Genomic DNA, 13,601 nt, shown 5'->3' with positions numbered 1-13,601 from the left:
GTGCAAAAAGGTGCTTAGCTGTTTTGAGTAAAACGATCAGTTTCTGCGGCGGTTGGTGTTTGTACAAATTCAATGTTGGCTGACATTACGTTGAGTCAGAAGAAGTTTACTGAAGTCAGCATTTATGATTTGTGTAGTTCGGTATTGGCAATTTCTGACCCAATTGACAGAAGTTACAAAGTGCAGACAACTAGGATTACGCAAGCGCTCAGGATAAAAGACTTGTCAAGCTATCTTTGCGTGGTCCTAACATTCGTGTTTGTTGGCAAACAAACAAACCGGTGGAAACCAAAATCAATTTTAAATATGAAAGTAGATCTGCGCTTATATCGATTGCAAGAAAAGAACAGAAATAATGGTTTCTATTGTACGCGAGTTCAGTACTTTTGTGACAACTCGAAACGCTCTTTGAACTGGTCTCTCTGCGCCATAACTTCCTTGATTCTCTTGCGAAGCAAAAGTTCGACTTCGTTTTGTCCTTGGACGCGGTCTGCCAAATCTTGCTTCATGGACTGAACAGTGGCAGCGAGTTCATTTCTGAAACAAGTATTTAAATGTAAGCATAATACCAAACGTCTTTGGAAGTTGATTTAGTGCAAATGAGATTTTAGCTAATCGAGTTGCCTTTAACTGTGAAAAACACACTAATTGACTCAAAATGTCATGAGATTCTTCAGAGAGCATTTAATTCAAACCATGTCCAGACAGCAAATCCGACGTCTACAGACGTTAAATCAATGTGAAAAACGACTTGATTTGCTGTCTTGAGTAGTTCTTGTGGCTTATGTATCAATGTTTAAGTTAAATGCTCAACCGTTGTACAACGTATCTGAATGAAGCTCACTTGTCTGATTGCAGTTGGCCGACTTGTCGTTGATGGTGACACTGCACTTCTGTGGCGGTCTTTTTGATGTGAGTCATCATCGATATGACGTCATTGACCAGACCGAATAAACAAGCGACGGGTTTTCTAAACAAAAACTGCTGTTAACGTATCTATCCGTGTTATATTTTGCTTGATTAGATAGTTATTGGTCTTCTTTGAACTGAGAAAGCCACTTTTGAAGGGCACTATTGCAACAGAAGGAGTAGCACTCTCACCAGCCAACTTCGACGAAACGCTATGCCATCGCGGTAACACAGTGGTTTTCAACCTGCGGGTCGTAAAACGCCTGAAAATCCAGTGTATCGTTTTCAATTTTTTTTTTTTTTTGTAAGAAAAGGTAAAAACTGGGTTTTTTCGCAATCGACAATTCCTCGAGCCGAGGTTAAGTAGCATTTGAAATCCCCCCCAGTACGTTGCTTTATACAGACTAACGGTAACCAAGTTATGGCAAAAAGCAAGGTTATCTACCATCCTGTCAAATATGGATTTGTCTGTGTAGTAAACTATTTTGTTTGAAAGTTCTTTAAGCAACAGTTCCACGCATTGACTAGCTGGTTAAAAAAATATGCAGCACCAACCATTTCACTGTAACTGATTTCAATGCGAAAATGTAGATAATACTCTTTTTTCTCTCCTATAATCTAGCCAAGCTTGATATAGTAGTAGTAGGCATCCTTCCATCTTTTCAGATGATGGTAGCACTCTGGGTACGGCAGCTTCTCATATGGATGTTGTCTGGTGTATGGCATACAACCCACCTATCGGGTAAGACTCTAAGCTCCACACACCCAATGAAGCAGGTAAGTCGTGACGGGTCAGCACCTAACTGGCCGGGGGCTGCCCGGCTTAAAGCGGGCGGTAGCTGAACCAGTAGGATTTCGAGGATCCTTCCCACTGTCGAAGACAACCTGTGGCGTCTAGCATTTACGTCAATTTAGCAAAGACTTAAAACCCGTAGACTGCTGTCCTCCGGTTTGTTTTACGCACCCAGGGATGGGGGCGACTGGAGTGGCCTCTCCAGAGTGCTGGCCTGGGCGTCTGTATGGAGGTCTTGCGCTGCCCAAAAACACAACAGGACCCCCCTCTCTGCCTCTCCGGCGTGGTCCGAGGGAACGCAAAGCGTGACACTCGGCGACGGTTTGGCTGCAGGAGTTGCCGGAAGGATGTCAGAGTTTGACAGTCGACCGCCTCACGTACTCCACTCCGGATTTTCTGTCTGGGTTGACTCCCGTAGCCTTTTCCAGGACTGGATGTAGCCGCAAGACAGCGGAGGTTTTTGAATCAGGGTTTGCCTACCCCTAGGGCCTAGACGAACTGCCGTCCAAGGCTGACGGGCTCCGTCTGCCCGGCTGTTGTTGTACTGTCTTTTGTCTGACCTCTCACCTGTAACCTGTCCGACATGGTTAGACCTGCCAGGGGCTACGAGCCCCCGTCGGTATAGCCCACAGGATCCTTGAGGTACTCAAGCCTCCCCATCACGGCAAGGTAACAAGCTTGATACGGGAGAGGTAACAAGCTTGATATAGAATATGGAAATAACCGGACGAAATGCATTAAAAGCAGTAATAACATGGCGACAAGACGTTTTTAATTTCAGAAATTTACATTGCAAAAGCGAAACGAGACATAACTGAAAGTAAGCCTGAATCAAATTTGTTTAAATTTTGCATAAAATACTATTATTGAATATTTTTATGAAGGGTCGCAAGGCTTCGTTGATTGCTTTGAGGGGGGTTTTAGTACAAAAGAGATTGAAAACCCCTGCAGTGTAGCATATCAACAAGACAATAATTCTTACTTCAAGCAACAACTTCGTCCGTTTCAATCACTTTCTACACCTTCTATTGCAATGGTGCCCCAAGTGAGGAGAGATCATATGATTTATGATACTTGAGGTCAGTACAAATGCGTTGATTTGTAAGAATTCAATGTTAAAGTCGGTACGAAGCTGACCTGTCAAACTTTATCTCTGGTGACCAGTCCTTGCTTTCGCCTTGACCAGCATGGCGGATCAATGCTGACACGACCAAGGATTTGGAAGGGGTCTTCAAAGGATGTTCGGACAAGAGTGGTAAATCTTCTTCGCGCCGCTGGTTGCCTGTGACGAAATAAAATACCTGACTTAATCTCCAACACGCTGGACGAGAACCACGATACAGAATAAAAATGTTCATACCCTGTCAATTACTTCATATCTCTTTAATTGCTTGGAATCAGAATTTCAAATTATGAAAACATACAGCACAAACTTAGGTTAAAGAAATTGGGCCTGACACAAAATATCACAACATTTAATAAACTGAACTACCTAGCAAACAAAATATTCTTTCATGCCTCTGCGACAAACCTGGCAACTATCTGCGCCGCACTGGTTAAGAAACGCTGATTTAAACTAATCGACAATTGAATGGTTCCAGCTACAATTCAGTTGGTGATTTATTGAGGTTCTATAACTTGCGGTCACTGACCCGTGTCAACTTTCCTCAGATTCAACAAGAAGGATGTCATGGCGGACACAAGTTCTCTTAACTTAGATTCGCAATTGATGACTTCCTCCTGTTGTTCCAAGATGGCCAGCCGGGAATTCGCTTTGGTGATGTCATTTTCCTCCTGAAGAACCGCATTGTCTTCCCTGGATTAAATAAGATGAATATTAACACCAATTAGATGAATAATATTTACAATGAGAACTAGTATGAAAAGGCGAATGATATTCATTGGGTATATCTATCATAAGCGAGGGGTAGAAAATTTAGTAATTATGGGAAAACTTCTTTGTCAGATACACCAGGGGAGTCCACTATAAGTTTTTTTTTTTTTCAATGTTTAGAAATATGGTCTAACAAGAACTTTGTAAAACATTAAACAGTCGATGGTTGTTGAAAACCATGATAGCTGACGTCTTGTCTAGGCCGATGATGTTAAATATTTTAGATAAATAAATCTCTGGATTAAACACTGTAACATTTTAATCACAAAGCTAATTTGAAGGCCTAAGTTGAAGAATTACTCAAGTCAAAAATAAGATTTTTGAGGTAAAGAAAGTTAAAGTTCTTTCATCGTTCTTTAATCTTTTATTTCTATGCAAACACCAGCGTGTATTCTAGCGAAATTAAGCCGTTTTTTAACAAATTTTGCACAAAGACATGCATTGACCATCATACAACATATTTTTGGTGATAACTCAATTTCCACACAATAAAACTGAAGTAGTTCTACAACTACGGTTTCAAAAATGACACTTCACAAAGCCTAACTTTGTTTTGCTTAGTTCGGCTTTCAACTTTTCTATTTCGGTCTGGTTTTCGGTCGCTTTCTCTTGCACCTTCGTCAGAATCCCCAACGTGGACTGCAAGGTTTCCTCCGTCTTTGCAAGCTGCGTGTGAAGCATGCTGCTCTCCTCTTCGAAACACTGCAATAGGGGAAATTCCAATGAAAAAGTGGTGAATGTCAAAAACCACTCCTGTTTCAACTGTACTTCTATCGAGTCTTCTACATTTCAATGATATTCCACAAGCTGACAAATTCTTTCGCAATGAAGCTGAAACCCAAACAGCAAAATCCATCATTTTTACATTGATTCAACGTCTGTAGACTTTATCGTATCCACTTCCTACACAAGTAACGTCGGGTGTGAGAATACCACCGACATACAGTTGTTTTCACTGTCTGAGCACAGAGGCGACCGGTATTTATGGCAACAGTAATTTTTGTTTTCGGTTAAAAGATACAAGTTAACAACGCAGTAACGTACGGCCTTTGTGTTTATAAACTCTTCGTTCATAAATGAATTTTCCTCTTCTAAGTTACGTAGAGTGGCCTGCAGACTTTCCATCGCCATACATTGGTCCCCAAACTTCATTTGCAAGCTGTTGCGTTCCGACCTTATAAGTTCGCATTCTTCAGACAAATCTTTGTAATCTAAAAAAGAACATAAAAACATGAAATGCTTGAGGTTTCTGACTACATACTTGAGTAGCATAAGTGCAACAACCAAGCGCAAAAATTATTTTCTTTGTTTTGAATTGTGAGGTTGAAAACTGCTTTTTTCTTTTTTTTTTTCGTCTCATTTCCAGTTGTCGGGGTAGGACGGGGTCTGACAAGGTACATCCTCAGCTTCCACTCATCACGATCCAGAGGGAAAGTGTTGTCATCTACCACCGCTTCCTGTCATCTTTTATGTATCTCAGCCCACGCCTTCTGGGACGTCCAGCGTTTTTGCAACGGTGTTTGCAACGCTTTTGATATTACTGACAGAAAAGACTGATAAGAGGCCAGGATATAGCTAGAATGAAAGACAAAAATGATACAAAACTCACTTTGGGCTTGTTGTTCGTTAGCTTTCGTTAAGTTCTCGAACTTATCAGATAAATCTTCAAACTCTTTCATATTTTGCTCGAGCAGCTTGATACGTTCTTCACGTTCAGAATTTATTTGCTGAACACGATTTAATTCCTAAACATGAATGCTTGAATTAACCGGCCGTTTGCAATGAAGCGACCTTGAATGAAGATACCAAGGAATGGCTGCTATTTTAACCTCTCGGCATAGTCCGGAGAAACACCGTCAACTAGACAAGCGATATTGATTGATATCGGTCCCAAAACTCTAACGAGTCATTAGATATTGAAAAAACACATTATTGTAGATCTGTAGGATATTGCTTGTGTGTATGTATATGAGGTAACAAGCAACGAAGATCATGAAACAACATCCAAGTATCAAGCGCACTAAGGAGCGAAACTTGTGCTTAATTTTATGCTGTAAAGTGATAAGTTTGAACTGTTATATAATTTTAGTGCAAAAAAAAGTTAAAAGTGGATCTGGGTTATTTTTTATATTACCATGATGGGATAAACAACAAGTCTTGCCTGGTTTTCATTCATTTCTTGTTCTTTTAACCTCTCACTCCAATCCTGCAGATTTTGATGATAACATTGAACTTCCTTCCATTTTGCATCGAACTGATCAGTTCTCATCTTCCACTTCTCTTTGATGTTCAGGAGGAGATCATCCAGACTTCGATACGAAGTCAGCTCAGCCTCCAACAATTTAACTCTCTCCATAGCACGGAAATAATAAGACTCGTATGAATCTGAAATGGAAGAGAGTTTATTAAATTTTTGAATACATCTCAAAACTGTTACAATGTAAACTCAAACAGCAAATCAACCGTTTTTACATTGATCCAACGTCTGCAGACGTTGAATCAATGTAAAAATGGTTGATTTGCTGTTTGGGAATAGGTAAAATAGTCACTTGTTCCTAGACGAGGTGTTGACCTGAATCAAGTCCAGGTCACGTGATCATACGGAGCGCTGCTCAGTCAAAACGTGGAGAACTGAAAACACTGATACTTTGTACAAAACAGTCATACAACTGTCATTGACATTCGAAACACGTTTGAGATTGCTCTTAGAATATTTGAACCGTCAAAGCATGAAAGGTTCTGGACTCGGCATATCTAAACTTTTTGAACACATTCTCCAAGAACACGGAGTCCCAGTAAAAAGTTGAACATCGTTTCGTGAAGGTTTTTCCTGCTGGCTGCTTACTCTCCAACCATTTTCTTCCACAGATTACAATCTCACGCATCTCTTCCAACTTCCAGCAAGACCCATGTCTTTTTCTGCAGCATTTCACCAATTCAACCTCGACCTTCTTTTGCCATCATTTATTTCACAAAATATCATATCCTCGACCTTTGACCGTGCTAACGCTTTCGCAACGCGTACCATCTCACCCGATCTCGGCGTATTCAGAATGCCTAACATCAATTAGCCTCTGTAACATCTTCCTCCTTAATAATTCTTCCTTCTGCAACCGGCTATCATGTTTATCAATATAGTTTTCTTCTGTGTGGGTTTTAAGACATTAGATTATGAAAATTATGTTCACACTAACCGGCACCATCCACCGAAGTAGGAGGTCGATCTTCACCACAGGAGCAACTTGCGCTTGACTCTTGTGCTTTTATCTTCAATGCTGTGTTTTCATTTTCAAGTTTCTCGATTTTCTTACAAAGCTGAAACAGAAAATTTAATGAGTTAAAACGCATTTCATTAAGCTTTCGTAAGTTCGGAGAAGTTGGAAACTAAAAGCGGGAGCTACTGATATTTGGTAACAGTTCTCTACGCTCTACCTACACTTGTAGCATAACCAAGTTAGTCCCGAACAACAAAACTACGTTGCTCCTTTTAAATCACTGAACGCAGGGGTGTCCAAACTTTTTTCGGGAGGGCCAGATTTGAGCATGACATAAAATCTTGCAAGACAAGGCCTTACACAATTATTGAAACTACGTTAAGCATTCTGAGGCCTCACTTTGACAGTGTTGTCGTCGCGTAGAGTTCCCTGCACGTCATGGATGACTTGCATTTGCTTGTAAATCTGTTCAACAGCATCTCCGACTGCAACAAGGCTGCATGGGTCTGAAAATATGAGTCGGTTCAGGTTGGCTAATGATATCTTATTATGTCTGTGATTCACGAGGCCATTTTTAAGCATGACGCTAATTGGTCTCGTAAATCAAGTTGTTGCGATAGTGAAACACAAATGTATCAATGGCGACGAAAATGCGGTCGTGCGTTTGAGGTGGTAATAAAGATTCCAAGAGCATTTTTTCAATTATAAACCTTTAGAATGAATAAAAAGATCAAGGAATCGGTATGGTCCCAACTGGCAAAATGAGTACTTTTTACATTGATAGAACATCTGCAAATGTATAATCGAAGCAGAAAGGACGGATTTTGCTAGACGGCCAATGGCCGTCGGCTATGATACGCTATTGGTTGGTCCCACGCTAAACCATTTTCTTCTGCTTCTGCAGTTGGCAGTTCACAAACAATATACGCAAAAGCTATGATTTGTAGTGGGTAGCTGCCCGGATGGGCTGGGTTTTTATAAAAAAAACTCGTTTTTTTTTTTAAAAGGACATGGCTAGATCTACAAACTAGTGCTGCCAGATGAGGAATTCTGCATCGATCACAAAAAACTTTAAATTTATTCAAGAAAAAAAATTGTGGCAACACCTGTGACGGAACAAAGCTTTTTCTCAAAAGTTATATTTCTAACAACCATGGCCACCTGGAGATGCGGCCTGATTTGTCACATTTTGTAGATTTTGATTACAGCTACTGCTAGTGCTTGACTGACATTTTTTGAGATGTTTTTAGTTTTTGCGGTTTCCTAATGACATAAAACTTTTTTGTTGCCTTGGGGAAGCAGTAGCAAATGAGAAAAAAAAAGTTGAAAAACGCAAAATCAGACTGTTATTGAAAAGTAACAGTCTGACTAAAATCTACAAAATCAAATTTTCTTTGTTTTTCAACATGTGAGGATGTTAAAACCTATTGTGTCGTCTGGGGAAAAGAATAAAGAATGCGTAAAAATCTAATTTTTAGAAAAATTTGTTTAAACGTTTGCCCAAAGTTAGAAAAACCTGAAAATTTCTGCAAAATGTAACAAATCAGGCCGTATCTTTAGGTGGCCATGTAACAACCAATCAAATAATAGTGAAAAGTGTGGATCATTATCGGGATTTTTATCTTTTCTATCATTAGTTTTGTTGCAACTATTGCTAGAAAAAAAAGTAATGTAGGCCTTTAAAGGCCTATATGTTTAAATCAATTGTTGTTACATTTAGCAGGCTTAGCAACCAGTAACCCACTGCCTAAGAGCATGATTTTTCACAGGAATGCATATCGCAATTCGCATATACTGTATAAATAGTAGCCTAATCAAACAAATTAGAAAAAAACATTTTGTCAGCTAATTTTACGTGATGAAACCCATTTTTGCCAATAAAACCAGGATTTTTTTATCAAAATCCCGTTTTTACCCATATAAACTAGGGTGGGTTGGGTTTTATTTAAAAAAAGGGTGTTTTACAACCCTGACAGAAGCCGAAATTTTTTTGCTCAACACAGATGTACAATTTCACATTTCAGTAATAAAACGGTTTCGCCACCGTGTTCAAAATACAGCAACTGATTTAGAAGAAGAGCAATACAAATACAAGTTGGTAAGATGTTACACATGACGACCTCACCTGTCATAACGCCGACACTTGTCGTTTCAACCGCACTCGGTTGGGGTGGATTCATTTCGATTGAGGAAAGTAAGTTTTCTGGAAAAAGAAAACCATGTTTTGTCACGCCAAATATACAAAGCAAGTGATTTATGAAGATTCGTTTTCATCATACTTTCATAACGCAAGGGTAAAATAGTAAGTTTTAGTCACCCAACTTTTTTCATCAGTGACATTATGTCTGGTATTTGGCTTCGGCGATTCTTTCGGTGTTTCAGCGGCGTTCTTGTTAGAATCTTCAAAACTGAGAGACTTCTTAAAACTAGCGACGCCCACTGCAGCATCGCTTTCGATTTTTCTTTGTATGTGACGTCCATGCATAAAATTAGCCGAAGTCGGGGTTGCCGGTTGCTTCACCGCCTTGCTACGAGGGGTTCGGATTTGTTTTCTAACCTCACGAGCTGGGCTGTCAACCTAAAAAACAGGTGTTGCTTCAGGTAAGTAAAGTCCCCTCAGTTGTTCAGCCTAATACAATGAATCTGATTAGCTTAGCCAGTTAGTCATTTTTGGGATATGGTTGCAAACAAAAGCCAAATTTCGTGACCAAGTATGTGAACACGGCCCATTTCCTTCGGTCTGACGCGTATCTATAACATACAAAATGCACTATTGATCACAACTAAGATAGACATAATGACTTGAAGTTTGAACATTCATTGCATATTGAATACTTAATGGTCTCACACAGTCAAACAAAACCAACCTTGAAAAATCCAGCATCAAAGGTGATTGACGATCGACGTTCTTTCTTTAACGCAAGTTTGGCAGCGGCTAGCCTCTTCCGCGCTTCTTCCCGACGTGCTTGAGCGGAAGGGTTCACGACAGGTTGCTCTGGTAAGACATATCACAATAGTTAACGTTTCTACACCATCCAGAACCATCTCAGAACAGCATCCTCTTGGAAACTTCAACTTAGCCGTAACATTCAAACACAATTGTATATACACATCTTAGAAATTATGAACAAAGCGATTTCACTACTTTAAAAACACGTTTTCATAAGGTTGCTGGCACTGCATTTCACAAAAGGTTACTTCTTTAGTGACAAACGGATATGGCTCAAAGGTTGCTGCTGCATTTCATTGACATGTTTGAGAAAACGAATGTTCAATCACCTAAATTGAGTGATTCATTTTTTTGCCATGATGTTAGAACACAATGACTATATATATAATAATTTATAAGACATCTTTTAATAGAAGAAATAGTGAAATACATAACAATAACATGATATGATAGATGTAAAGTTGACTGAAAAAACAAATGCTGTATATATATGCTAACTGTTGACAGTGTCCGCCTTTTTGACAACTTTCTTCTTGACTTTTGGATGGTTGGATGTTTCTACCTTCCACTGGTGTTGTTTTCGCTTTTCCAAATCTGTAAACTTTTTATCCACATCTTCAACCTTAAAAAAAGAGAACCAATTACAAAACAAAGGGACAATGCTACCTGTATGCGGTGGCATGTTTATTGCAAAAAAATGGTGTAAAAAGTAGAAGCATTTATGCAGAAAATAGCTAGCAGCCCACAACCTCACATTCTATTTAAAAAGCCCAACTTTAACTCAAATACATTCAAAGTTGATGGATAAATTAGTTCTAAAAGCAGATATCGACTTCATCAAGTGCTGACATTAACCATAACCAGTGACTACACAATGAAATCAGCCTAACTTGACGTTTTTTTAACTTTACAGAACCCAACTTGACTAACTTTAGACCAAATATATCGACACCATTTTATGCTTTGTTGTTTCTACCTTGTTGTAAACCCCTGTTAAGTGGCTTGCATTGTTATCACTGTGATTCTGTAAGAAACAAAAACAAAACTGAACTGTACAAAACCAATTTTATTTTGTTGCAAAAAAACATTTTCGTACCTGATAATATATCATATCCCAGAAGCCTTGCAAGTCTTGGCAGGTAACAACCTTTTCACTGGTGTGAAATTCGCAGTTGTCAACTAGACCTTCAAACTGCGAAAATCGTTCATCCATAATCAGATGAGCTTGACCAATCACAGTTCTGATGTCACCCTAAAATTGTTTTAGCCCATTCAAAATATGCACTGCATTAGCACACCTGTGACACCAGCTACAAAAAGCATCCATACCAAAATAGTGTCAGCATCTTCAACACCCAGTGTATCAGACAGGCAAGACTGCCAAGCCCCACACAAAGCCAACAATCGTGTTCGCTCTTGTGCCAATAAATTTCTAGAAAAAATACACAATGTAATGAGAAATCTGCATTCATAAAGCCCTTACTTGGCTGCCTTGCAACAACCGGAAACAGACATTGCCGTCGGCTGCAGCGTGGGTCAGGTGTACATGGGAAGGCGTACACCGATGCATAGCGCTCAAGTCCGCTTTCCCGCAATGCAGGATAAAGATAAACCAACAAACAAACAAACATTCCTGTACAGGCATATTCAATTACATCAGTCCTATTTAAAATGATTAAAATTGTCCTGTTCAGCAAAACATTTTGAACTACAGTATTTAGAAAGTACAATTTTAAGAGAGCAGTTTCCAGGTTACTTTCTTGTTAAATTATATCAGCTCTTTAGCAATAAAATGGTATGCAATGCACCTTTTTTCTTATGTGCATGTTGAAACATCAAAAACAAATATATATATACTTTTGTGATAAGTTGCACAACAAATAACTTATAATTCAGAAAAATGCCCCCTTATTTTATGATAGCAAAGCAAAAGTAAGTAAACATATTAAAAAAGAGGGGGGTTTGCGACACTTTTTAACCTTGAATGGACGTCAGCATCGTCAGTACTTTAAAGGGTAGACGTTAATCTTAAAATTGATTCAAATATTTTTTTCACTAAGTAAACATAGTTTAGTAAATTAATTTGTAAAATGTAAGACAAAATGAAAACATTGCTTTTGATATAAATAACAAAACAAAAATAGAATAGTTCACCAACGTTTTTCTGTCAAGCAAATATTTTTGGCAGTGGCTATTTGACCGGCGCCGGTCTTTGAATCTGAAACACTATTTGACTGGTCATGACGTCACTATACAGTATAGGCACTTCTTTCTTTTTCTCTTTCAAAGCAAAAGACGAGAAGAGTGCCTATATAAGTTCTAAATTTGACTATTATGTTCAACTGATTAGGTGGCGCGTGGGATACGTCTCCGGTTGGTGTTCCAGAGGGAATGAGTTCGATACTATGCAAAAGCGTTTTTTTTTTTTTCAAGTTTTAATGACATTATCTTATGACGAACGGAAAACTATTCAGAGAAATTCTCAAATTCAAAAAAATTAAAAAACTCTGACTTTATTACTCATAGTTCGTCGTTCGGTCACGCATTACATTTTTGCGTCGTTCGGCAAACACGGTCACATCCTCTTATGACGAACGGAAAATTATCCAGAGAAATTCTCAAATTCAAGAAAATTAAAAAACTCTGACTTTATTACTCATAGTTGAAAAGATATAAAAATTGAGCTGTAGGCTTCTGAAATTAAAAATTGACCGCAAAAATGCAGCAGCCTAACGATTGAGTCACTTCGGGTCAAAATTTAGTTAAAACTTAAAAAAAAAAAAACGCTTCCGCGTAGTATCGAACTCATTCCCTCTGGAACACTAACCGGAGACGTATCCCATGCGCCACCCAATCAGTTGAACATTATAGTTGAATTTAGAACTTATATAAGCATTCTTCTCGTCTTTTGCTTTGAAAGAGAAAAAGAAAGAAGTGCCCTATATAGTGACGTCATGACCGGTCAAATAGTGTTTCAGATTCAAAGACCGGCGCCGGTCAAATAGCCACTGCCAATATTTTTCTGTTGTTATAGTCAGTAGGTTAATTTTAGCTACTGAAGGGCTAAGAATAGTATATATAATACTAAGCTAATTAATGTTCCAGTGCTTTTTAAACTATTTTTATGCAAACATATCACCTGAAATATAAAGCATCATGATCAAGGTTTTCTTTCGTGAATGTTGTTGCAATCAGTTTTTTGGCAGGTTCATTTCTTAAAGAAAGGATATTTTCTTGAATATTGGGATTCTGCTCTTGAAGTGGCATACGTGAAGACTCCATGAAAAACTAGTGGAATTTTCTTCAAGCTGCTTGCAACTTAATCTTAAATAGCCTAGCCTTTTAAGAACTAAAAAATTCACTGCTTTAAACTCTCCACAAGAAAGAAGCATTTAATCTGCAAGAAACATTTATGAAGCAAGAAAAATGAACTCATGTACGATAGCCTACATCTCCCACATTGCAGAAGTAATGAGAAAATAGAGAATTAGATAATGAGTGTGTCTGCTACGGTACCAGGTGAATAGATAAGATTTGTAACTGGATCCGAATGATTAATACTTTAAACCAGACATTATCAAAACACAAATTTTCTAAAATTAGTGAAATGTAATTGTAAAACAACTACAGACATCTTCAGATTGTTTTTCATTTGAACAAAACCAAGCAACAACACGGCATTTAACATAAAACAAAAATTACTCACATTTTTGGATGCACATCTAGCCTTGGTCAAGTCTTTAAAAAACGAATATACATTAGATACAAAGGAGCTGGTATACAAGTCCCCCCACCACCCTTGGCAACTCATGACAAAGAGGAATTGACCAAAACATGTGA

General features: G+C 38.5%; 1 protein-coding gene across 1 annotated transcript; it reads right to left on the bottom strand.

The window, feature by feature from the left end:
• Positions 1–284: 284 nt before the first annotated feature.
• Positions 285–13,310, bottom strand: LOC145784276 (uncharacterized). The gene is made up of 17 exons (XM_082596066.1): positions 12,901–13,310; positions 11,091–11,193; positions 10,858–11,013; positions 10,260–10,383; positions 9,679–9,806; positions 9,134–9,389; positions 8,937–9,014; positions 7,211–7,317; positions 6,791–6,911; positions 5,758–5,981; positions 5,206–5,341; positions 4,641–4,807; positions 4,144–4,298; positions 3,355–3,518; positions 2,840–2,984; positions 845–970; positions 285–537 (listed from the first exon to the last, which is right to left on the bottom strand). Exons 1-17 carry the CDS (start codon positions 13,041–13,043, stop codon positions 378–380), a joined length of 2,493 nt encoding a protein of 830 aa, XP_082452192.1. The 5' UTR covers positions 13,044–13,310; the 3' UTR covers positions 285–377.
• Between the last annotated feature and the right edge of the window lie 291 nt (positions 13,311–13,601).

Source organism: Aplidium turbinatum, chromosome 15, assembly GCF_918807975.1.
Source record: "Aplidium turbinatum chromosome 15, kaAplTurb1.1, whole genome shotgun sequence".
Classification (NCBI taxonomy): domain Eukaryota; kingdom Metazoa; phylum Chordata; class Ascidiacea; order Aplousobranchia; family Polyclinidae; genus Aplidium; species Aplidium turbinatum.
Note: the sequence above shows the minus strand (reverse complement) of the source record. Positions and strands in the feature narration are given on the sequence as shown.

What these genes read in the sequence shown, in the direction of transcription:
- LOC145784276 (XM_082596066.1), bottom strand. Translation starts at nt 13,043, where the DNA reads ATGGAGTCTTCACGTATGCCACTTCAAGAGCAGAATCCCAATATTCAA. An exon ending in AAGATGCTGACACTATTTTG is followed by an intron (nt 11,014 to 11,090) that starts GTATGGATGCTT and finishes AAACAATTTTAG; the next exon opens with GGTGACATCAGAACTGTGAT. An exon ending in AAAGGCGGACACTGTCAACA is followed by an intron (nt 9,807 to 10,259) that starts GTTAGCATATAT and finishes ATGTCTTACCAG; the next exon opens with AGCAACCTGTCGTGAACCCT.